General features: G+C 44.3%; 5 protein-coding genes across 8 annotated transcripts in view; all 5 read left to right on the top strand.

The window, feature by feature from the left end:
- Nucleotides 1-26,443, top strand: part of LOC145959284 (uncharacterized) — a 136,971-nt gene that overhangs the window by 35,481 nt on the left and 75,047 nt on the right. The gene's annotated exons all lie outside the window — the stretch shown is intronic.
- Nucleotides 572-2,792, top strand: LOC145959271 (uncharacterized). Its single transcript, XM_083077945.1, has 2 exons — nt 572-1,609; nt 1,687-2,792. The coding sequence occupies exons 1-2, from the start codon at nt 1,517-1,519 to the stop codon at nt 1,945-1,947; spliced, it is 354 nt and encodes a 117-aa protein (XP_082934071.1). The 5' UTR covers nt 572-1,516; the 3' UTR covers nt 1,948-2,792.
- On the top strand, nt 8,161-10,348 carry LOC145959268 (uncharacterized). The gene is made up of 3 exons (XM_083077942.1): nt 8,161-9,807; nt 9,891-10,073; nt 10,165-10,348. The coding sequence occupies exons 1-3, from the start codon at nt 8,950-8,952 to the stop codon at nt 10,258-10,260; spliced, it is 1,137 nt and encodes a 378-aa protein (XP_082934068.1). The 5' UTR covers nt 8,161-8,949; the 3' UTR covers nt 10,261-10,348.
- LOC145959266 (uncharacterized) lies at nt 10,736-13,011 on the top strand. The gene has a single exon (XM_083077938.1). It carries the CDS (start codon nt 11,330-11,332, stop codon nt 12,722-12,724), a length of 1,395 nt encoding a protein of 464 aa, XP_082934064.1. The 5' UTR covers nt 10,736-11,329; the 3' UTR covers nt 12,725-13,011.
- On the top strand, nt 18,684-21,871 carry LOC145959267 (uncharacterized). Of its 3 annotated transcripts, none has more exons than XM_083077941.1 (2): nt 18,684-21,211; nt 21,341-21,871. In XM_083077941.1, the coding sequence occupies exon 1, from the start codon at nt 19,001-19,003 to the stop codon at nt 20,198-20,200; it is 1,200 nt and encodes a 399-aa protein (XP_082934067.1). In that variant the 5' UTR covers nt 18,684-19,000; the 3' UTR covers nt 20,201-21,211; nt 21,341-21,871. The 3 variants fall into 3 exon arrangements, with proteins under 3 accessions (XP_082934067.1, XP_082934065.1, XP_082934066.1); XM_083077939.1 differs by having other exon boundaries at nt 21,337-21,871; XM_083077940.1 differs by having other exon boundaries at nt 21,302-21,871.

The following is a 26,443-nucleotide window of genomic DNA, read 5'->3' as shown; positions in this document are numbered from 1 at the left end:
CGTACTTTCTCATTATATTTTTACATGTCCCGAACCATGGCACATGCTCACAAAATCTGAGAGATGTCAGGTTTTATGGTTGATGAAAAATCACCATGGATTATCGTGGAATGATGGACACGTTTCATATTGGAAATCGAAACGTTTAATTACGACAGCGGTGATGGGTGCAACGGGGGAGGATGATGATGCGTCACCTCTCGTGTACGTTAAAGGGCATGAAAAACGGCAATGGCTAGCCGATATACTGGACAATGATGCAAGAAACGATGTGATTATCGAAACTTTGGATGCAGATTATGAGGATGTAGCTTCTTTAAATAAGTTAGATGTTAAGAATACTGTACGTTGTGAAAATCATGTAAAAAATTGCGCTTTAGAAAATGTATTTAAGATTTATAATTGGTGGTTGAAACATCATGATTCATCGAATCCATATTTATAATAAATTGATGATGCAATATATTTTTATCGTCTTTCTTATTCTCTCCTTTCTTTCCTCATCTCTATCTATGTACGTGTGCAGTATCGTGTTTCCGTACGCGACACAGCTGCCACAGATATTGTATTTCGATACTACATTGTGGTACATGATAAAACATTTAAATATTTGATAATTGAATATAGTTTTACGTTCGATGACCGTTCGACGAGCGTTCATTCCCGTTCGACGAGCGTTTGTTTCCGTTCGACGGGCGTTCGTTTCCGTTCGATTACCGTTCAATTACCGTTCGACGAGCGTTTGTTTCCGTTCGATTACCGTTCAACGGGCATTCGTTTCCGTTCGACGGGCGTTCAATTACCGTTCAATTCCGTTCGATTACCGTTCGTTTCCGTTCGATTACCGTTCGACGGGCGTTCGTTTCCGTTCGACGGGTGTTCAATTACCGTTCAATTCCGTTCGATTACCGTTCAATTCCGTTCGATGACTGTTCATTTCCGTTCGATGATCGTTCAATTACCGTTCGACGACCGTTCAACGAGCGTTCGTTTCCGTTCGACGGGTGTTCGATGACCGTTCAATTCCGTTCGACGAGCGTTCGTTTGCGTTCGATGACCGTTCAATTACCGTTCGACGACCGTTCATTTCCGTTCGATGACCGTTCGTTTGCGTTCGACAGTCGTTCGTTTCCGTTCGATGACCGTTCGACGAGCGTTCGTTTGCGTTCGATGACCGTTCGAGCAGGGTTGACACATTATAATGTTATATTATATCATGCATACTTTTGTCTTACGACGCGTTTTTGGTAAAGCGATAATGATATGTCCCTATTCTAAAGTTTCGTGTCGAGACCTCGTTGTCTCCTCACAAAGTAGCGATATGATAATATTAATATTATATTATATACCACGCTGAGAGTTGCATGGGACCGCATATACTTTTGTCTTACGACGCGTTTTTGATATGGTGATAATGCCGCATCTCTGCTATAAAATCTCGTGCCGAGACCTCGTTCTCTCATCAGAAAGAGTTTAGAAGTGCGCGAGTAAGAAGTGTGTAAAAGTTTAAAAAACAATGGATCATCTTGCATCATTGTACAAGGACTGGAAGACGAAATTGATGGACATATTATGTATCGTAGCACTCAACATGACTTTCACGTGGAACGTAAGTAGTGTTTTGTGATTATTTTGTGAAAAAGTGTAAAAAATTTTGTATTTATATTAATTATACTTTTTATGTAGTTCCAGGATGAAGTCCGCATACCGGGCTTCATGAACATAGAGCACCACCAGTGGGTGCGGGCGGTGCGCCGGGCCGGGAGGGAGAATTTTGGAGACGTGTGGGGCGACACCCCGGAGGGCCTAGATGGAGATATATTTGATCTGCGGCGGCTCTTCGGGGAAGAGCCCTACGAAGAAATAGAAGAAGAGATATGGGTCCAAGAAGAGGAATATTGGGAAGAAGAGGAGGAGTGGGAGGACTTAGTAGCCCCAGGGGGCTAAGGTATATCTATTTTTTTTATAATTTTTATTATTAATTATTAAAATAAAGCTAATGACATGTCTCTTTTTCTGTTGCAGGAGCGGCCTCCCCATGTATTTTATATTTTTATATTTTTATTTTATTATTATATTACTATTCTTATTATTATTATATTTTTTAAATTTTAAATTTTATATTATTATATTACTATTCTTATTATTATTATATTTTTAAAATTTTTAAATTTTATATTATTATTATTTTATTAGACACACACACACACACACACAAATTGTATAATACACGCACACATTTTAAAATAAATGTTATATTTAGTATTGAAAAGAAATGTATTTATTTACGCGCCTCTCCTTGCGTTCCCATCCTTTGCGTCTCTCTTGCGCTAGTTGTAAGTATAGCGATATCGTTCTCTCTCTCTCTTTCGTACGCGCTATCGTTCTAACAATAAGTCTCGCGTTAGTTGTAAGTCTCGCGATATCTTCGTTCTCGCTCGCACGCGTTATCTTAGCTATTATCGTTCTCTCTCGCACACGTTGTTCTCGCGATATTATAGTTCTCTTTCGTATGCGTTCTCTTCGCGCTATTATCGTTCTCTCTCATTCACAAGCTCGTCGCTATCACTCACTTACCTTTGCGTCGTCCTGCTCCCACCTATGTGGCATCTTATAATGCATCATCCTTGTCCCACGTTGACGCCATCCTTGTCACACGTTGATGATGTCACGTGTCATCCTTGTCGCACTGTCCTCTTCACACACTTTACGCTATCCTTTTCCCACACGTAGCGCTATTCTTCTCACACCACCGTCTTCTTTCCGCGGATCCCCCCTACCCGCGCGGACCCCCTCGTCCATCGCTCGCGCCGCGGATCCCCCCTACCCGCGTGGACCCCCTCGTCCATCGCTCGCGCCGCGGATCCCCCCTACCCGCGCGGACCCCCTCATCCATCGCGTGACGTCATCATCCCCGCGTGACGTCATCATCTCCGCGTGACGTCATCATCCCCCGCGTGACGTCATCATCTCCGCGTGACGTCATCATCCCCCGCACGTGACGTCATCATCCCCGCGTGACGTCATCATCCCCCGCACGTGACGTCACCCCCCGTGACGTCATCACCCCCCGTGACGTCACCCCCCCCGCGTGACGTCATCACCCCCTCCGTGACGTCGCCCCCCCCCCGCAGTTCCCCCTCGCCCCTCACCCCCCCTCGGAGCCCCTGCGTTAGAAACCTCATAGTCTTACTACTGCCGGGTAATGTACACCGACACAGATAGTCTAATATATCACATCGAATGCGTCGATGTGTATGAAAACATGAAGCACGATATCAACCGATTTGATACGAGCGATTATCCAATTGATAATGAGTACGGTATACCGCTCGTGAATAAAAAAGTACCGGGTTTAATGAAGGATGAAAATAACGGTGCGATAATGACCGAATTCGTTGGGCTTAGAGCAAAGATGTACGCGGTGAGAGTGGACGGGAAAAAGGATACGAAGAAGGTTAAAGGCGTCAAAAGTAATGTCGTAGCGCGTAATATAACCTTCGACGATTACACGCGGTGTTTGCACGATGAGATCGAAATGACGCGACAGCAGTCATGTATAAGATCGAAATTGCACAAAGTGTATACCGTCTGCGAGACGAAAATTGCTCTGATTGTGAGTCCGTACGATGACAAGCGGTATATCGTACCTGATTCGACCGACACGTTACCATGCGGACATTATAGGATACCTTTGTAAATAAATGTATATTTTGTTTATTACTAATTGTATATATTTTGTACATAACCATGTATATATTTTTGTATTTTTATATTTCATATAGTTTTATGTAATACATATCTTACACATTTATATTTCATATGTCTTTTATGTATATTTTCATTTTTCAAATATTAAATGTAAAATGTAAAATGTGTGTGTGTGATACAATATACTACTAAAGGAAATATTAATAAAGATTTTTTGGTATTTTTTTTTATATTTCATATATTTTTATGTAATGCATATCTCATACATCTTATATTAAAAATACATGTACTATGGCAAAGAATATTGATAAGGATTTTTATGTATATTTTCATTTTTCAAATATTATATATATGTTATACACATATATTTTTCCAGAAAATTAAAAATAAACACTGTATGAATTAAATCACATTGTCTTTATGTATCCAAGAATTGTGCGAATTGTCAAATCCCAACCATTTCACGTAAACCTCGTTACCCCTCCTACGCAGTACTTTCTCCACGAGATACACGTCCGGATAATTCGCGCGATGCAACTCGTACTCGTAGAACGCTCCAGCGATAGATTTTTTGCGATAATCCTCCAGTAGATAGCTTACGGGATTAGTATGTTGTACTTTTGCAATTTTAAACACTTCGGTTGTCCAATTTGGCGTGTAACCTTTCTCGAAAACTGTCTTGTACTTGCTAACGCGTACCGAGTCACCTACTTTGAATTTTGCCGGACCCGCGATATTTACATGGTTGTACACAGTAGCCAAGAGTCTTTCAGCGATTGCGGGAGTAACGTCGACGGGTCGCATACCGATCGTTCGATGCTTGCGCGCGTTGTAATCCGATACGAGTCGCGGCAACGCGCTGATCCACTTAGATCCGTTCAGCGTAAACATCTTCCACATGTCGTTTTTCAGCGTGCGATTGAATCGCTCAACGATTGATGCCTTCAATACCGAATATGTAGAATAGTGATTGATGTCATGTTTCCGCATGAGCCGTTGCACATCAGCGTTATAAAATTCCTTCCCCATATCAGTCTGTAAGTTTTTCGGACATCTTTTGCTATCTCGAATTATCTCGGCGATAGCGTCAGCTGTCTCGCTTCCGCCTTTACTCTTGAGTGGTATGGCCCACGCGTGCTTGCTCAACGCATCGATGACTGTGAGTATGTAGTGGTAACCTCTGTTGAAACGAGAGTACGGACGCATCTCGACAATGTCAGCTTGCCACAGGTCATCGTATCCCCGCACTATGACGTGTCTTCGGGGAAAATTTTTTCTCGCCGGCGCGTGCAATTCGTTCACCAACTGCCGTTTCTCTAAACTGTTGTTTCTTCGCTTCCTCGGTTATTCCCGATCGCCGATCCATTGTTGTTTCGATTCGTCGATCAAACGATGTGTGCCTCGAGTATCACCGTGCGTTTTATCATTCGTTGCTAGACGTTCCTGGCCCGTTCGATAGCCGTTCATAGCTGTTCGATAGCCGTTCGATAGCCGTTCATAGCTGTTCGATAGCCGTTCGATAGCCGTTTATAACTGTTCGATAGCCGTTCGATAGCCGTTCATTACAGGTTGATAGCCGTTCGATAGCCGTTCGATAGCCGTTCGTAGCTGTTCGATAACCGTTCGATAGCCGTTTATAGCTGTTCGATAGCCGTTCGATAGCCGTTCATTACAGGTTGATAGCTGTTCCCAACCCGTTCGATAAACCTTTGCAGATGTTTAATAATTGTACAATAGCCGCTCCTAAACCGTTCACTACAGCCGCTCATTACAGGTTGATAGCCGTTTCTGAATTAGTGTTAATCGCACGCCGAAGCTCGTTTATCGCAGTCTGCAAAGCTCGCACGTCCCTCTCGTACGCAGTCAGCTTCTCGTCTGATTCTTTCTGCTGATTCTTCAACGTTTTAACGCATTGTTCCACGTACAGTTTGTTGACTGCATCGGTATCAGCCTCAGGTTGCGCTACACGACGAATCTTGCGCGACCTCGCGTCATAGTACGTAGCGACGCGACACAGAGTGTTTTGACGCAAGTAACTTGTCACCGATTTACCCCAATGATCGCTTGTTCTAATTGCTTCATTTCTCCGTTCGAATAATCCAAATTTGTTGATAGGCATTTTTTTCTCAATGCTAGTGACGTCGATCGACTGATCAGTTTTGTCGAGACACCGTTTAATTTATAAGACCAACTTCGCGAAGTTCATCGATGATCGACAAGATCTCGTTGTCGTGAGCGTTGTGGCCAGCTCGGCGCGAAGCGTCGAGCAATCGTAGACGATCCACTAGCTCGTTGGGATCGTCCCAGTGCACGTAATCGATCTTATTGTCGGTTAGCGTCATCGCGCGAGGCATGAATACTCCCGTACCGCATTTTTTCTTTTTCGATTCGATCGACATCAACGGTGCAATTATGTGTTTATACTTGTATTCCTTGTTGCTCTTTAATTGACCTTGCGCATCATATTGACGTTTATGAGCACTCGTCGCCATTAATATGCTCTTATATTTTTGCATATCGTCCTCAGTGTATATGTCATCATCGGGAATTCTCTTGAAGATCAACTCGTATAACCCAGGTGTACCAATGTACCTCACTTTGTCTATGATTATAGAGTCATCTGCGCCGATGTCGAATCGTTTGTTACCGAGCCACATTTCATTCTCGTCGAAATAGACATCGTACACGTGATCGATCTGGTTTTTTTTGTCGCCACTAAGAAGAGCGCCCATGTACTTTTGTGCCAGTGGCCCGAAGTGCTCTCGTAACATTTTTTGACCTTCCAACGTTTGTAACATGTTTCGAACAGATGGTGACTCGAGCGGGTTGCCCGTGGTTTCGAAAACATTTTCGATTGCGAGTGATTCGGGTATCGTGGGTTGTACGATTCTCGTTGTCGCGGACGGTGTGGAGGTTAGTAGGTATACAAGGCGGATTCTAACGCAGGTCCTCTCAAAGGGGGTGAGGCGCGAGGGGATCTCAGCGGCGCGGGGGAATGACGTCACGCAGGATGGAGGGGGTTTTCGGTGGCGCGGGGGAATGACGTCACGCGGGACGGAGGGGATTTCGTAGGCGCGGGGGCTGCGGGGCGGGGCGGGGGACGCTTGTGTTGGATGTTTTATGACAAGTATAAACAATCATAAACCGATTGATAAACAGCGGTATTTGAAGAGGATTGGGTCTTCGGGCCTAACTCAAAATCATTTCCCCCTTTTTTTTTATTTTATTTTATCTTATTTTATTTTATCTTATTTTTTTAATGAAGAATTGTAACGTATCAGCACTGATGTTCGGCTGCTTTGTACCCTTGCCGCGCGTGTGAGAGAGAACGATAATATCGCGTGCGAAAAGAATGCGTACGAGAGAAAACGATAGCGAGACTTATAATTAATGCGAGAGCATGCAAAGGATTGGAGCGCAAGGGAAAGGCGTGTAAATAATTGCAATTTTTTTTTTGTTACAATTAAAAATATATATAATTTATTTAAATGTGTGTATGAGTATTACAAATTGTGTGTGTGTGTGTGTGTGTGTGTGTGTACTTAATATTAAAATTATATAAAATTTAAAAATTAATAAAATATAGGAGGAAAAAAAAAGATGAATATAAAATAATGCGGACGGTGCGCCGGGCTGTAAGGGAGAGGCAGCTCCTGAAACAGGAAAAACGCTACATTAATTTTATCTTAATTAAAATAAAAAAAATAATAATTTATTTTAAGATACTTTTGATATATAATAAATTGTAAGTTACTTACAATGTTATCCATGATCCATTTATTTAATTTGTGCAAATAGGGCACATGTTGCAGGCCAATATTTGATTCGAACATTTTCTGCACCCTGTGCATGACATACTCGAATTTTCCAAATGAACATAAGCTATGGTTCTATGTTCTCGAACAGCACTAGTTTCTTCAAACTGATACGGTACACTTAGAAAGCATTCGATACAATATTTCGATCCATTTTCCATGTAGTAATAGGAAATGCAACATATCTTTGTTGCTTCGTTGTATGTCATTATTTCAGGTATGCTTAAATCTCGCTGTTTCTTTTGTAACCGTTCATCAAGAATATCGACACTATTGTCACTATCATAATCACTGTCCTTCGCCAAGGGTTCTATATCAGATTCATCATCTTCCATCTCTCTCCTCTCTCTCTCCTCTCTCTCTATCTCCATCCTCTCCGCCACAGCTGGATCCATCCAATCATCGTAATCATCATTCGTATCGTCGTCGATGATAATTACGTTTTCTTCAGCGATTGCACAAGACCACCGAAACACAGAAGAGCAACGAAAGAAATGACACTCTAGTGCAGCAGACTCCTCTTCATTATATATATTTTTTAACATAAACAATATAAACGCGGGGGAATGACGTCACGCGGGACGGAGGGGATTTCGTAGGCGCGGGGGCTGCGGGGCGGGGCGGGGGACGCTTGGGGATGTGTTGGATGTTTTATGACGAGTATAAACAATCATAAACCGATGTCCAGATGGTAAACAGCGGTATTTGAAGAGGATTGAATATTAGGGCCAGAATTATTTTCCATATTTTTTCTAGGAAGAATTGCAACGTATCAGCGCCGATATTCGGCTGCTTTGTGCCCTTGCCGCGCGTGAGAGAGAACGAATTCTTTCTGAGATGTAAATAAATGATTATTATGATACACCACTTATTTATTTTACACAAAGATGAAAAGGTTTAGACGAAATACAGGGAGGATTGAAGCGCATCAAGTCACAGTACATGATTTGAACGCGCATCGACACGTCGCGTCGGTATAGTAAAAGTATAGTCAAAAAGTATAGTGTTCTGTCAGTGTTGTGTGATAATATATATATATATATTAATATATATATATATATAAAAATGGAAGACGAAGATCACGCGTTGTCATCTGACAGTGACTGCATTAGTGACTGCAGTGAGAACTCCACGGAATTCAGAGAGAAAATAGTGTCTGTTGCGGAAATTAATGCTTTAAACGCACGTAGTACAAAATTTTGTATCATATACAGTTATTATTCCACGGGTGGTGCTCTAGCTGTATGTCCTTCGTGTATGATTGCATTGCAAGGCGTGGATAGCCAAATGATGTATGCTATTAGAAAACATAAAATTGAGACACTTAATGCGATGGATGGCCGATTTTGTTCAAGGTGTAGCGAGCCGTTGTATATAAGATTTCCATGCAATATGTGCCCAATTTGCACTCAGTGAAAAAAAAATGGAAAATATCGAACAGACTGAACGCGACCTGGTGGAGCGATCCAACCAAATTGCCACCTTGGGCGAATATTTTGCATGGCTACAACGATGCAACGAGTACATCGAGTCGCTGGAAGAGCAAACTCGGATCAAACGACTACGATTATCGATCGGGAATCGACAATCATTGATTGCTTGGATCGCGCGACTCGAAGGTGCAAAGACTCGATTGCAGAGACAGTTTATGCCCAGTGGTGGTAATTACAGTGGCGACAATAACGCGGGTGCCGGATGTAGCGCGCATCAAAATGAACTTGTGTGGCGCGAGATTGATACCGCGTTCGATAACCGTATTCTGACCGGTGCTGTGATTAACGCAAACCATATCGAACCTCGTCAATTTCTCGATGACGCCAAAGACATTGTGATAGAACATGTGCAGGACGTTATAAGAAGACACAACAGTGTAAAAGTGAACACTATATTCAATGGTGAATTTGTGTTGGGTGATAAGCGCGCAAATAAAAGTACCAATACGAGAAACTGTAAACTCTTTCGCACATCCGATTTACACGAGTGGTACGAGCGTCGCGTTATCGAACCCACTCTAGCATCGCTGGAAGAATTTCAGGAACGCGATAGTGGCTGGGCATTGTCACGAATACAGAATTTAACTGTAAATATAAATAAGTATAATCCTATGCGCGCGGGATGCCATATAAAATTGTCGCGGGAGATTATGATGAAGAGAGCAGTGATTAACGTACAATCAAAAGACAATGCGTGTTTCGCGTGGGCAGTGGTCGCCGCTCTATATCCCGCTGAAAGAGACACGAATCGGGAATCTTCATATCCCCACTATACGACGGTGTTAAATGTACAAAATATTGAGTTTCCGATGACGTTGAACCAACTAAAAAAGTTTGAACTTGTCAACGATATTTCGATCAACGTCTACAGCATCGAAGAGAAGAACAGCATTGTTCCGATACGTCTTTCGCAGCAGAAGCGGGACAAGCATGTCAACTTGTTGTACGTGGAAGACGGCAACAATGTCGGACATTTCGCATGGATCAAGAACTTATCCCGGCTCGTGAGCTCGCAACTGAGCAAACACAAGAATCAAAAATATATCTGCGATCGGTGTGTATAATTTGAATAATTTATGTAATTATAAAATATAATGCATTGCATAAATTTTTAATTTTTTAAAAATTTTTATTTTCTTTTATAGATGCATGCATTACTTTGGTTCGGACGACAAGTTGCAGTTACATACGGTAGACTGCGGAAAAATAAACGACTGCGCTATCCGGTTACCGAGCGATAAGGACAAGTGGTTATCGTTCAACAATTACAACAGGAAAGAGCAGCTTCCATTCATCGTGTACGCCGACTTGGAATGCGTTCTGGCCAAGATGGAGGAAGGGAAGAATATGTGCCAGCACCATCAAGTATTTAGCATAGCATATTATATACATTGCTCGTACAACGACTCATTATCCGCATATCATTCGCGTCGCAGTACCGATTGTATAGCATGGTTCGTCGAGCAACTTAAAATGTTAGCATTTCGTGTAAAAAATATTTTAACTACTAATGTCCCTATGGTAGATTTAACATTTGAGGAGTGTGAAAAATTTAATAGCGCTACTCAATGTCATATATGCGAAAAACCGTTCGCGCAAGACGATACACGCGTACGCGATCATTGCCATTTGACTGGACGGTACAGAGGTCCCGCGCATTCAAATTGTAATTTAAATTATAAAGAGTCTTTCTGTATTCCGATAGTGTTTCATAATGTATCCGGTTATGGTTCGCATTTCATTATCGAGGAAATAGCCACAGCGTTCGAAGGGGGAGTCGAGTTACTTCCAATAACGAAAGAGAAATATATATCGTTTACCAAAAACGTCGATCTTAAGGAAGAAAAACCAAAAAATCAAGTAAAATTACGCTTCATCGATTCATTCAAATTTCTTACGGCAAGTCTCGACAAATTAGCATCTTATCTAGATAAAGATAAACTGGATATTTTAAAATCAGAATTTCAAAATTTATCGAGTGAAAATTTCAAATTATTAACACGAAAAGGTGTGTTTCCATACGAATACATCGATTCCGTTGACAAGTTGCAAGATACATGTTTACCACCGCGCGAATCATTTTACAGTTCCTTAACCGGTGAAACTATATCCGAGAGCGATTACGCGCACGCCGAGAACATCTGGACGCGATTCTCCATTCGAACGCTAGGCGAGTATAGCGATTTATATCTTAAAATCGATGTCTTGTTATTAGCCGATATTTTTGAAAACTTTCGCGAGAAATGTATCGAAAGTTACGGACTCGACCCTGCGTATTATTATACTCTTCCCGGATACACGTGGGACGCCATGTTGAAGCATACAAAGATTACGTTCGAATTGCTTACCGACATCGACATGGTCATGTTTATCGAACGCGGTATACGCGGTGGTCTGAGTCAGTGTTCCAACAGATACGCGCGCGCTAATAACAAGTACATGCAACAATCGTACGATCCATCGAAACCATCGTCGTATTTGATGTATTTCGATGTAAATAATTTATACGGATGGGCAATGTGTCAACCGTTGCCCTATGCCGATTTTCGATGGGTCGATGACGTGTCGAATTTTGACGTAGCATCGATCGCGTTAGATTCGCCTACGGGTTATATCCTCGAAGTCGATCTTGAGTACCCGCAACATCTTCACGATACGCACACTGACCTTCCATTTTGTCCGACACGCGACAAGCCGCCCGGCAAGCGGCAAGACAAACTCCTCGCAACATTATACGATAAGAAGCGTTACGTGATACACTACCGTAATCTACAGCAATGTACGCGACACGGCCTTCGCGTTACAAAAATACATCGAATTTTACAGTTTTCACAATCTCCGTGGCTTCGCAGTTATATCGAATTAAATACACAGTTTAGAACACTCGCGAAAAATGATTTTGAAAAAAATTTATATAAACTGATGAATAACGCGGTATTTGGCAAGACGATGGAAAATGTGCGTAATCGTGTCGACGTAAAATTATTAACAAAGTGGGACGGACGATACGGCGCAGAAGCAATGATAGCGAAACCAAATTTCCATAGTCGAAGTATTTTTTCGGAGAATCTCGTTGCCATAGAGTTACGCAAACTAGAAGTAAAATTTTATAAACCAATCTATGTCGGCATGTGCATACTAGACATTTCTAAAACGTGCTTGTACGAATTTCACCACGAGTACATGTTTCCTCTGTATCGCGACAAATGCCGAGTAATGTACACCGACACAGATAGTCTAATATATCACATCGAATGCGTCGATGTATATGAAAACATGAAGCGCGATATCAACCGATTTGATACGAGCGATTATCCAATTGATAACGCGTACGGTATACCGCTCGTAAATAAAAAGGTACCGGGTCTAATGAAGGATGAAAATAACGGTACCATAATGACCGAATTTGCCGGGCTCAGAGCAAAAATGTACGCGTTACGAGTCGATGGGAAAAAGGATACGAAGAAAGTTAAAGGTGTCAAGAGCAACGTTGTCGCGAGAACGATAACGTTTGACGATTACACACGGTGTTTGAAAGAAGAAATTGAAATGACGCGCCAGCAGTCGTGTATAAGATCGAAATTGCACCAAGTATACACAATCCGCGAGACAAAAATTGCTCTGAGTCCGTACGATGACAAGCGATATATCGTACCCGAAACCACCGATACGCTACCGTGGGGGCATTATAAGATACCATTGTAAAATGTGTGTGAAAGAAATATTAATAAAGGTTTTTTGTATTTTTATATTTCATATATTTTTGTAATGCATATCTCATACATCTTATATTAAAAAATACATGTACTATCGCAAGGAATATTGATAAGGATTTATATATATATTTTCATTTTTCAAATATTATATATGTTATACACATATATTTTTCCAGAAAATTAAAAATAAACACTGTATGAATTAAATCACATTGTCTTTATGTATCCAAGAATTGTGCGAATTGTTAAATCCCAACCATTTCACGTAAACCTCGTCACCCCTCCTACGCAGTACTTTCTCCACGAGATACACGTCCGGATAATTCGCGCGATGCAACTCGTGCTCGTAGAACGCTCCAGCGATAGGTTTTTTGCGATAATCCTCAAGTAGATAGCTTACGGGATTAGTATGCTGCACTTTTACAATTTTAAACACTTCGGTTGTCCAATTTGGCGTGTAACCTTTCTCAAAAATTGTCTTGTACTTGCTAACGCGTACCGAGTCACCTACTTTGAATTTTGCCGGACCCGCGATATTTACACGGTTATACACAGTAGCCAAGAGTCTTTCAGCGACCGCGGGGGTAAGTCGGGGTATGTCGACGGGTCGCATACCGATCGTTCGATGCTTGCGCGCGTTGTAATCCGATACGAGTCGCGGCAACGCGCTGATCCACTTGTAAGATCCGTTCAGCGTAAACATCTTCCACATGTCGTTTTTCAGTGTGCGATTGAATCGCTCAACGATCGATGCCTTCAATACTGAATATGTAGAATAATGATTGATGTCATGTTTCCGTATGAGCCGTTGCACGTCAGCGTTATAAAATTCCTTCCCCATATCAGTCTGTAAGTTTTTCGGACATCTTTTGCTATTTCGAATTATCTCAGCGATAGCGTCAGCTGTCTCGCTTCCGCCTTTACTCTTGAGAGGTGCGGCCCACGCGTGCTTGCTCAACGCATCGATGACTGTGAGTATGTAGTGGTAACCTCTGTTGAAACGAGAGTACGGACGCATCTCGACAATGTCAGCTTGCCACAGGTCATCGTATCCCCGCACTATGACATGTCTTCGGGGAAAATTTTTTCTCGCCGGCGCGTGCAATTCGTTCACCAACTGCCGTTTCTCTAAACTATGTTGTTTCTTCGCTTCCTCGGTTATTCCCGATCGCCGATCCATCATTGTTTCGATTCGTCGATCAAACGATCTGTGCCCCGAGTATCACCGTGCGTTTTATCATTCGTTACTGTTCGATAACCGTTCCTGCCCCGTTCGATAGCCGTTTCTGACCCGTTCGATAGCCGTTCGTTACCGTTCCTACCCCGTTAGTTGTCGTTCCTGCCCCGTTCGATAGCCGTTTCTGACCCGTTCGATAGCCGTTCGTTACCGTTCCTACCCCGTTAGTTGCCGTTCCTGCCCCGTTCGATAGTCGTTCCTTACACGTTTGATAGTCGTTTCTGACCCGTTCGCAGCCTCGTTGGCAATCGTTTCTGACCCGTTCGTAGCCGTTCCAGAGTTGTATGCCGTCTCGTATGTAGCCGTTCCTGACGTGTTCATAGCCTTGTTCGCAGCCGTTCCTGAGGTGTTCATAACCTCGTTCGCAGCTGTTCTTGAATTGTTCGTAGCCTCGTTCACAGCCGTTTCCTCTTCGATCACTGCCACTCATTGTAGTTCGATAACCCTTCGTTCGATAAGCCTTTGTAGATGTTCAATAATTGTACAATAGCCGCTCCTTAGCCGCTCGTAGCTGTTTCAGAATTAGTGTTAATTGCACGCTGAAGCTCGTTTATCGCAGTCTGCAAAGCTCGCACGTCCTTCTCGAACGCAGTCAGCTTCTCGTCTGATTCTTTCTGCTGATTCTTCAACGTTTTAACGCATTGTTCCACGTACAGTTTGTTGACTGCATCGGTATCAGCCTCAGGTTGCGCTACACGGCGAATCTTGCGCGACCTCGCGTCATAGTACGTAGCGACGCGACACAGAGCGTTTTGACGCAAGTAACTTGTCACCGATTTACCCCAATGATCGCTTGTTCTAATTGCTTCATTTCTCTGTTCGAATAATCCAAATTTGTTGATGGGCATTTTTTTTCTCGATGCGAGTGACGTCGATCGACTGATCAGTTTCGTTGAGACACCGTTTAATTTATAATAAGGCTGACTTCGCGAAGTTCCTCTATAATCGACAGGATCTCGTTGTCGTGAGCGTTGTGGCCAGCTCGGCGCGAAGCGTCGAGCAATCGTAGACGATCCACTAGCTCGTTGGGATCGTCCCAGTGCACGTAATCGATCTTATTGTCGGTTAGCGTCATCGCGCGAGGCATGGATACTCCCGTACCGCATTTTTTCTTTTTCGATTCGATTGACATCAGCGGTGCAATTATGTGTTTATACTTGTATCCCCTGTTGCTCTTTAATTGACCTTGCGCATCATATTGACGTTTATGCGCACTCGTCGCCATTAATATGCTCTTATATTTTTGCATATCGTCCTCAGTGTATATGTCATCATCGGGAATTCTCTTGAAGATCAACTCGTATAATCCAGGTGTACCAATGTACCTCACCTTGTCTATGATTATAGAGTCATCTGCGCCGATGTCGAATCGTTTGTTACCGAACCACATTTCATTCTTGTCGAAATAGATACATACCGTACACGTAATCGATCTGGGTTTTTCTGTCGCCACTAAGGTGAGCGCTCATGTACTTTTGTGCCAGTGGCCCGAAGTGCTCTTGTAACATTTTTTGACCTTCCAACGTTTGTAACATGTTTCGAACAGATGGTGATTCGAGCGGGTTGCCCGTGGTTTCGAAAACATTTTCGATTGCGAGTGATTCGGGTATCGTGGGTTGTACGATTCTCGTTGTCGCGGACGGTGTGGAGGTTATCAGCGGTTCATCCGATGTCGATAAACGATTCACCTTCAATCGTTGTCTCTTTTTCGGTGTCGTATCCTCCTCCTCCTCCTCCTCTTCCTCCTTGTACCGCTTGATGGGTAACGTTTTAATTATAGTGTCAGCGTTACTCTCCGGCTCGTTTTTCACCGCGATTAAGCTAGAGTTGTCGACGATTTTTTGTAGTGGCTCGATAATAGGCCTAAAATGAGTCTTGACCGCGATATCGTCGTCGATCTTACCGGTCTTCAAAGCGCGATGTTTCTTGCGGATCGATTCGCTCGTTTTCTCAATCTCCCTCGCAATCTTTTCACGCTCGCGAATATTATCGCTTTCAGCCATGTCGACAGAGTGTCGACAGCGACTAATCGTTTTGCGGTATCGCGAACACGTTAAATCCTTTTCTGTATCGCCCGTTCGTAAATGAGCTGTCCTTATCTATCACTAGAAATCCATACTTTTGTTGCCAACAAGTACGACATAATTCACTGAAATCCCCGTACGACATGTCGGTATTCACGTGATCGTTGTACACGTGTTTCAAGTTGGTACCGTCCTGTTTAAACAAGATCAACAGGTTCGCATTGTCGCGTATAAGATGTTTTGGTATTCTCGCGTACGTCTGACAGAGATAGAAGCAGTCGACGTTCGAGTGACGACCCATTGAGAAGTACTCTCTTATCGTATTTTGCTTGTCGCACGCCACGTCATCGAAGACGAAAATCGAGTTTGGACGTGCCTCGCTCGGTGGAATGACGTCACTGTTATTGGAGAACGTAAAATAGCCGATTTCGTCAATCGGCGTCAACAAATTCTCCAGATATCGATATTTCGGCTGTTGCAGCGACTTCGAGTACACGTACACGTTCTCGAAACGTACACCGTGCGGGCTTTCCAGTAGACTTATCAGAACGTTGGTTTTACCACAATTCGAGGGGCCGCAAACGATCGCGCGTATAGTAGTCGGTAGCATCGTACCGTGCCTGCGCATCTCTGCGTTGTCCTCCATTGATCGTAATCTGTCGTCGCAATTCGTCACGCGTATCGTCAAAGGTTGTCGCACGAATCTCATTTTTTCAACACTACCGATTGGATCGAACGCCTGCCTATTTATAGGTGCGCGAAATCACGAGTCGCTCAGTAGAGAAAAAATGTTCGTTCTGCTATCAAGTCCTTCCGACATTCGCGATTTGAGCGTCGAACAACTACAATTTGTGTCAAAAGCTGTTCTGTTGCGAATGTGCGGTGATCACGTCCACTACGGGTGGGACAAACTTCCGGAACACATAAAAGCGGATCCGGAGGTTCAGACGTATCGTCGCTGTTACAAACACTACAATCAGCCGTGGCAGGAAACACACATCGACGGTCCGGCGCCATTGATAAAGAATTGCAGCGAATGTCAACGAAAATAGGTAGAGGCCTATTAAATCACGCGATAAACACACTTCCGATCGAATTCCATATTCCCGGCTATCAGTTTTGCGGGCCAGGCACACGGTTGGAGAAGCGATTAGTCAGAGGCGATCGAGGTATAAATCCATTGGACGCGGCGTGTCGCGAACACGATATAGCATACTCTCGGAGCAACGATCTCACCGAGAGACACGCGGCGGATAAGATACTCGCTGAGAAAGCGCGGAATCGCATCGTTGCGAGAGATTCGACTCTCGGTGAGAGAACCGCCGCCACAGCTGTCTGGACAGGGATGAAAGCCAAGACGAAGCTCGGTATGGGTCTGAAGACGAAGACGAAGAAAAAAACGGCGAAGAAACGGATACTTCCGGTAGCGAAATGCGGCGGTGTATTGCCGATTCTACCAATGTTGGGTGCGCTCGGATCCCTGATTGGTGGAGCGGCTGGTGTAGCGAAGGTGGTGAACGACGGAAAAGCCGCGCAACGTCAGTTGCAAGAGATGCTACGTCACAATCGCGCTATGGAAGGTCACGGATTATATCTCGCTCCTTACAAATACGGACGAGGAGCCTCAACGAGAAAAAAAAAAACGTCAAAGAGACGCTAAAAATGCCGCAGGGCGCAACTACCAACATACAATTGCTACAACTGGCAAAACGTATGCACATTCCATATTTTAGAGGTGTTTTCATGCGCAACTCGTTACCGATCGGTGGTATATATCAAAACGAGAGCGGCATTGTAAATTTGGATAGCGTCGAAGGACCAGGTACTCATTGGGTAGCGTATGCAAAGAGGGGGAATCGCGCTATATATTTCGACAGTTTCGGCAATCTTCGACCACCGAATGAATTGGTGCGATATCTCGGACGAAACGTAACAAAGATACAGTACAATTACACACCTGTTCAAACTTACGATCAGAGCATCTGCGGACAATTGTGCTTGCAGTTTCTTCGAACGGTCGATGCATGTGAATTTAAAGACAGATATTGCGCTATTTAACTCAGTATTCGTTAAACAGTTTCGTCGACATGTCTATGACGTTCACATTGACTGGGAAGAGTAGCGTTCTCACGGCAAACTTCTTTCCCACCATAGATTTGAGCGACGGCGAATACGAGCTCGGTCTAACGGATTTTGAGACTTATCACACGATACCGAATGTGAATTCCTCGAATAATAAATTTTACTTTGGCAAAGACGACGAGGAAATTACGATTCCCGAGGGATCGTATGAGTTGCAAAATATACATGAATTTTTGAAACAAGCAATTTCACGGAAACATCGCGATAAGAAACACATTGACTATGAAGATGATGAATATCCGATAGTGCTCCGCGCTAATTACAATACAATGAGGAGCGAGATCAAATGTGCCTACAGAATAAACTTTACCAAACCCGACAACATTGGATCGCTGCTAGGATTTTCGAATCGTATTCTCGAGCCGTGAAAATGGTACGAATCAAACATGCCGATTAACATTCTCAACGTGAATATTATCCGTATAGAGTGTAACGTGACCGCGGGTGCGTACAACAACGGCATACTCGTTCATACGATACATGAATTTTCACCGAGGGTACCACCGGGATATAAGATATCGGAAACGCCTGCACAGATCATTTACCTGCCGATCATCGCGCGGAGCATTACGGATTTAACGTTACGCGTTGTCGACCAGAACGGACGATTGCTCGATTTTCGAGGAGAAGAGATCACCGTAAGATTGCACGTACGTATGCGACGTATGAGATGCTCGTATTGAACGGATCGAAAGACGTGAGAGATAACGCAATCTTTACGAGACCAGCAACACCACCGACAACAACAACAACAACAACGTCGACGTTCGCTAATATCAAATCATCCAAGAAAAAGAAACTCAGCGCATCGAACGTTGCGTTTTTACAATCTTTGGGATTTGCGGTGCGAAACAGCTGAACGATGACCGACATTCTCAACATCGGTGATGAACCGATCTTTGACAATCGTATCATCAAGATCGAGACTCACACGTACAACCCGTTCGCCAATACAACGTTCGGACACAGTGATGAAATAAGAATACCCATACAACAACAGGATCTGTATACATTGCCGTATGAGAGTTTCCTATACATCGAGGGACAACTAACGAAAACCAAACCAGCTGAAGGAAGTGATGTGGAACTGGCAAATAATTGCGCCGCATTCATGTTCGATGAGATTCGATACGAACTCGATGGCGTTGAGATTGATCGCAATAGAAACGTAGGAATAACTACTACGCTCAAAAACTATGTAACGGTATCATCCGATAGAAACGTGATTATGAAAAACGCTGGCTGGGATCCGTGGACCTATGAGAATGGACATTTCAATTTTTGCATACCGCTCCACATGTTATTGGGATTTTGCGAGGATTATAAACGAGTGGTGATTAACGCTCGTCACGAATTGATCTTAATACGATCGCGCAACAATAATAATTGTCTGTTTGGAGATTCGACACTGGAACCTGTGATCAACATATTCAAGATACAATGGCGAATGCCACACGTGCTGTTGAGCGAGATCGAAAAACTGTCGATGCTGCGTGCTCTGGAAAGCGGACGATATCTCAGCATGGGTTTTCGCTCGTGGGATCTATACGAGTTTCCGCTATTGCAGCTTACAACCAAGCATTCGTGGGCCATTAAGACCGCGACTCAACTGGAGAAACCACGATACGTTGTCTTCGCTCTGCAGACAAACCGGAAAAATATCATGTCTGAGGATACGAGTCGATTCGACCACTGCAAATTAATCAACGTGAAACTCTATCTGAATTCGGAATGTTATCCGTACGACGATATGAATCTGGATTTCGAAAAAGGCAGATGTGCCATTCTCTACGACACGTACGCGCGCTTCTGCAAGATCTATTACGGATACGAGTATCTCGAGCCGAGTCTCTCCATCTTACAGTTTCAACGTCATGGTCCGTTCGTGATTATCGATTGTTCTCGACAAAACGAATCGGTCAAGAGCGCAACCGTGGATGTGAGATTGGAATTCGAATGTAAGGAGAACGTGCCGGCGAATACCACTGCGTACTGTCTCATCATACACGATCGTGTGATCCAGTACAATCCGTTGACCAACGTTGTACGCAAAATCACCTAAGCGATAACATCGACACAAAAGAGAGAGGGGAGGAGAAGCAGGATATAAATCAAAGTGCTGCGAGATGATTTTAGAGTTTCCCATTCCTCTCGACTGATGCATCGGGGAGAGAGAGAGAGAGAGAGAGAGAGAGATCTCGTCATGTCTGTACCAACGTTTGTGGATCTGCAAGGATTTATTGTCGGGAGAAATTTTGTCGTGAAGGAAGCTGCGGTTCTGAGAAAGGGATATGTTCTCTCGCATTACTTTTTCGCAAGTCCCGTACCGTGGAGCGTGCTTACAAAATCTGAGCGATGTCAAGTCTCATGGGTGATTAGAAATCATCATGGATTACAATGGGAAGACGGAAACGTTCCGTATGGCTTGGCTCAGCGTGTAATTACAACAGCTGTCGTTGGTACGATACACGAAGAAGAAGAAGAAGAATCGTCTGTCGTGTACGTTAAAGGACTTGAAAAGCGAAAATGGCTGACTGATATACTAGACGATGCGGGAAACGGCTATATTATTGAAACCTTGGATGCAGACTATGAAGATATTGATTCTCTAAATAAATTAGATATTACCAATAGTATGCGATGTGGAAAACATGTTAAGAATTGCGCATTACAAAATGTATTCAAAATATTTAACTGGTGGTCGCAACGCCAGAAAGAATTGCAAGAAAATAAAATATGTAAACATTAATATGTTTTATCTCTTATTTCCCCTTCCTAGACCTTTCCATGCGTTTCTAAGAATTTTTTGTCTGAGCGTTATCCCCCCTTCTCCTAAAATTCAAAGCATTGATCCCCCCACCACATTATACTTTTGGAAGATGAGCGTCATGTATACTCGGTTATTTCTTATACGATCAGTGTCGCGTTAACACCGCTCTCGTGGTTCACTTTTCATAACTCCCAGAGAAATGTATTACGTCGAAAGAAACGGAAACAGCGGCATCGGAAGACGTGTGAATAATTACGTACCGAGTCGTGATAAAACTCCATCGTTTGAGAACAAATGTGACGAGTAAGTTTCATTTAATTTCTTTCTATTTTTATATATTTTTTTTTTACAAATTGTATTATTACTATTATTTTAATTTTAATTTTTCTGTAGCATTTCGTTGGAACGTCGTGCGGTTCGTATACTAGGTAGACGATACGCATTGACAGCTACGGAATTCAAATTCCTCGAAATTGGTATCAACGTGGGTCCACCGAGTTACGTGGAGATTGCCATAGGAGATCATCGAGGAAAGGAACTGATATTATCTCTCGAAACGTGGAAGGGACTCTACGAGCAACGTCGCAATATTCAAAAATTACTTTGGAACAACTCTAAAGATGACTACAATTTCATAAGCGTTGGACCGCTAACAGTGAGAGTTCGTACGATTAACGACGTCAAACTCATAAGTCTCGAATCTTCAAACGTATGCTTGATGATGGTCGAATCGACATTACATCGTATGTTCGATCTCGATCAATGCATAGATGTAACTTTTGATCGATTGGGTAAAATTATCGAAACAGTTGATGTCAAGTTTACGCAATTCTCCAATATCGCGTCTACTGTAATAAATCCAAAAGAAATATCTAATGTAATACGCGCGAGTGACGCTTTCAACAAGCATCAGCTCGTCGATTGTGAGCTGGCAGCTTTAGTTTTTAGTTCATAGTACGTAAGAAAAAAAAATATATATATGTAGCGCTTATGTTCAGGCGTGTTCGTAATTCGCCCGTGGAAGGATTTGCAGAGGTTGCCGAGATTCTCGTGAATAATCGAGGCGATGTAACAGTAGTTGGTCTATTCTGTACACTATATACAATTATTTTTGGATTGTTTTTGGTGGCCCTTACAAGGGCCGTTATTGTATGCGGAGTTATAGCCGCTCTTTATAAGTTATGTGTGGCCAGGCCCTAGTGACTTTTAAGGACCCTAGACAGTTGTTGTTCTCGTCTACTTGGTCCGTTTGCGTGGCCGTGCTGTGACTGGGCGTTTCCCAATCGGAGTCCGATTGAGTGCTCTGATCGTTAGTGGGAATTGCGCCGACTTGAGTTCCCCTGTGGACACGGCTTAAAGGGACCGTCTGTGAGGCCTGGTCCGTTCGTGAACACGACGACGGCGACGGCGGCAGCGGTGAGACTACGTCTGGAACGCTCCAAGGTCCAGTTGGCGAAGTGTATCTTCGTATGCGTATGTCCCAGACTTCGAGCAGGTACCTTGGTGGACGAGTAAATCTCGGCGGTTCCAGGTCTATCTTCTCCAGTTTCCAGGGCAGAAGCTGGAACGAGACCTTTTTCTCTCCTGCTGACTGGTTGGTGCAGGGTGCCCTGGGCGCCTCTTTCCACGGTGATCTGACCGGCCCTGGTGATCGGGGCGTCGAGAGTGGCCGTGGAATGTGACTCCTCCGCCGTGTAATGATGAGAGCGCGAAGCTCTTCCACAATTAATTCCCGAGGAGGTATTATCTCCTCGTGCAAAAAAGAACAAGTCTTGGCTATCGATATAGAGAGCTATGATGCTGTACTATTCTCAAGCCGCGACTCGGTGTCCTGTCGTCTCGCGCGGTCTTATATAGCGAGGCTGCCGAATTTCACTTATGCGAAATGGTTTGCCCCTGCGGCCATCTGTCGGCTCGCCGCGTATCGAATCGCCTTAGGGCTCGCACCGCCGTACGCGTAGCGCGTGTACGGTGTACGGTTCAGTAGGCGCTGATTGTGTGGTGGATCGTAGCCGCCACAGGACCCCCCTGGTTGTGGTAAGGCCCATCCTACGTTGGCGCGAACCGGACTGGTTGGCGTACTGCTCGTCCTGACTTTGTTGTCTTGGTGGTGGCTTCGGTGCTTGGTTTAGCCTGTTTGGTGGCTTCCGCTTTGTCTGGGGCTTCTTCGTCCATTATGTACGCCGGTTTTAGTCTGTCTATTGCGATGTTGACTGTCTTTCCTCTCACTCGCAGTTTGTATGTTTTGTTACCCCTGTTTAGTACTTCATAGGGTCCCTCGTAAGGTAGGTGGAGAGCTCCTGCTGGTGCGTCATGCCGTACGAATACGTGTGAAGCTGTCTCCATGTCCTTGAAGGTGAATGTAGCCTTTTGTCCGTGGTGTTTGATTTTTGGTCGGAGATGTGCCATTGTCTTTCGAAGTCTGGTTACCAGGGTGTCTTCGTTTTCGTAATCCCTGTTAAGTTCGCTGAGGAACTGTCCGGGTAGTCGGATCGGCTCTCCGTACACCATCTCGGCTGGAGTGGAGTTTAGGTCCTCTTTCCAGGCCGCTCTAATGCCGAGGAGGATGACAGGTAGTATCTGTGTCCATGCCTCTGTCTCGTGGCATTTGATAGATGCCTTCATTTGTCTATGGAATCTTTCTACCATACCGTTTGCCTCGGGGTGGTACGCTGTTGTTCTAATGTGTTTTGTGCCCGTTAGTTTTGTTAGGTTCTGGAATAGCTCGGCTTCGAATTGCCGGCCTTGATCCGTAGTTATTCGAGCTGGTGTGCCGAATCGTGCTATCCAGTCCGTAAAGATGTGTTTGGCAATTGTCTCTGCAGTGATGTTGGGTATTGGTATTGCTTCTGTCCACCGAGTAAATCTATCTACTATGGTGAGGCAGTATCTATACCCCTCTGATATCGGTAATGGTCCGACTATATCTGTGTGTATGTGTTGAAATCTTTGCGTTGGCTGTTCAAATGTTCCGGGCTGGGTATGGTTATGCCTTGTTATTTTTGCTTTTTGGCATTGTATACACGTTCTTGCCCATTTAGTGCAGTCTTGTTGTATTCCTGGCCAGATGTATCGTTCTTTGACGAGTTTCGTTGACGCTTTAATGCCTGGGTGAGCTAACCCGTGTAGGTATAAGAAAACCTGCTTTCTTAGACTCTTGGGTACGTAAGGTCGAACTACTGGCGTGCTTGTGTCGCACCAAGCTGTTTTTGTGGATCCTGGTATAGGGATGTGTGTTAGTTTTATTTTGTTTTCGCTTTTCAGCAATTCTTGCAATTCTGTATCGTTTTGCTGTTCGTGAGCCAGTGTATCGAGTTCTACAGCCGTCTGTATTGCTTCGACTCGTGATAGTGCGTCAGCTACCGTGTTGTCTTTTCCCTCGATGTGCTGGATGTCTGTTGAAAACTGCCCTATGTATTCCAGATGTCGTGCTTGTCTTGGTGAACTTTGGAGTGGGTCTTTTTTGAAGGCGTGTATTAACGGTTTGTGATCTGTATATATAGTGAACAGCCTTCCTTCCAACATGTGTCTATAATGTTTGATAGTGACGTATATGGCTAGTAGTTCTCTATCGTATGGGCTGTATTTTGTTTGGGTTGTATTGAGCTTCTTGCTTAGAAATGCTAGTGGCTGCCATCCATCTGTGGTTTTCTGCTGGATTACAGCTCCGATTGCTGTAGCTGAAGCGTCAGTTGTTACTGCCAGTTTAGCTGTTGGGTCTGGATGAGCTAAGAGTGTGGCCCGTGACAAGCTGTCCTTGCATTGCTTGAATGCCTTGTCTCTTTCCGTATTCCAGTCTATGGGTGCTTTTCCTTTTGTTTTTGGTCCTTTTAGCACGTCGTTTAACATGGCTTAGTCTTCCGCTGCTCCTGGAATGAATCTCCTGTAGAAGTTGATCATGCCCAGGAATTGACGTAGTTGCTTCACCGTACTTGGTTGCGGAAAGTTTTTTATGGTCTCGATCTTTTCTGGTAATGGCTGTGTCCCTTCTTCTGAGACTAAATAGCCGAGGAACTGTACTTTGTTGACTCCGAAGACACACTTGGCTGAATTTATTCTAACCCCGTATTCGCTGAGCCGGGTGAACAGCTGCTTAAGGTGTGCTTCGTGTTGTTCCTTAGTAGATGATGCTACGAGTATATCATCGATATACGCGTAACAAAAGTCCAATCCGCGTAGCACTTCGTTAATGAAGCGTTGGAACGTCTGCGCTGCATTGCGTAGGCCAAATGGCATGTATTTGAATTCAAAGAGGCCAAATGGTGTGGTTAGCGCCGTCTTTGGAATGTCTTCCTCTCGTACCGGGATCTGGTTGTATGCCCTGACCAAATCGATCGTTGAAAAGATCTTTCTTTGGTAGAGCGTTTGTGCGAAATCCTCTATGTGCGGTATCGGATATTGATCTGGTATGGTTCTTGCGTTTAGCCTCCTGTAGTCTCCGCATGGACGCCATGTTTTGTCCTTTTTGGGTACCATGTGGAGAGGCGATGACCAAGGACTCTTTGACGGCTGGATAATGCCCTCCTGTAGGAGTAGGTCGAATTCCGTCTTTGCTGCTTGTAGTTTGTCTGGTGCTAGTCTGCGTGGCCTGCTGGCTTCTGGTTGGCCTGGCGTTGTCTGTATGTGGTGTTGAGTTCCGTGCTTTATCACCTCCTTTGTCCTTGTTGGCTTGGTGATGTCTGGGAAGTCTGCCAAGAGCGCATGGAATTCGCTCTTCTCCATTACTGTCTTTACCGAGAAGACCTGGTTGTAACACCTAGCGCCCGTGGTTGTTAGTCCTGTCTTCCTGTCGATGAGCTTGCCCCTTTTCATATCAGGTAACAAGTCATAGTATGCGAGGAAGTCTGATCCGATGATGGGCTGTCCGACGTCTGCTATGATGAACCTCCACGGGAATGCTCTCCTTAGGCTGAAATCCGGCTTGATGGTTCTGGAGCCGTATGTGATTATGCGGGAGCCGTTTGCCGCGAAGAGTTCATATGCCTCTGGTCGCCTTCTACTGCTTGCTAGTGTCTGCGGGAAAACGCTAACGTCTGAACCTGTGTCCACCAGGTACTTCGTTTTAGTATTGCGGTCTGTCACGTATAGGCGGCACGGTGTCGGGCTGTTGTCATTGGCCGCCAGCAATGAGTGCCCTACTCGTTTTTCTGGAATGTGCATGGTTGTGCACAACGGCGGGCGTCTGCTCCGAATCGTCGATGGTAGTAACATAGACCCTCCTTGATAGGTGTCTTGCTGCGTGGTCTACCTCGTGATCGACTTCGGGCTCGACTGCGTCCTTTCCGTAGCTCTTTGGCCATGTTGGTCATCTGCTCTGTGAGGGTGGCTACCTGCTGGGTAAGTGTCTCCATCTGTGATGTCCATGCGTTCTGTGGGCTACTGGCTGTTGCTGCTGGTGGACGTTCCGTGGTTAGAACGAGAGCTCGGCCGTTGACCTCGTGGATTCGGTCTGCCTGCTCTGCTACGTCTTGTAGTTTGTCGCTCTTCCTTGTGGCCAGGATGGCCTGTGTTTGCGGTGGAAGGCGCCCTAGCCAT

This window comes from Camponotus vicinus, unplaced genomic scaffold, assembly GCF_025532165.1.
Source record: "Camponotus vicinus isolate PSW18456_S1 unplaced genomic scaffold, iyCamVici1.0 SCAF_1, whole genome shotgun sequence".
NCBI classification, from domain to species: Eukaryota; Metazoa; Arthropoda; class Insecta; order Hymenoptera; family Formicidae; genus Camponotus; species Camponotus vicinus.
Note: the sequence above shows the minus strand (reverse complement) of the source record. Positions and strands in the feature narration are given on the sequence as shown.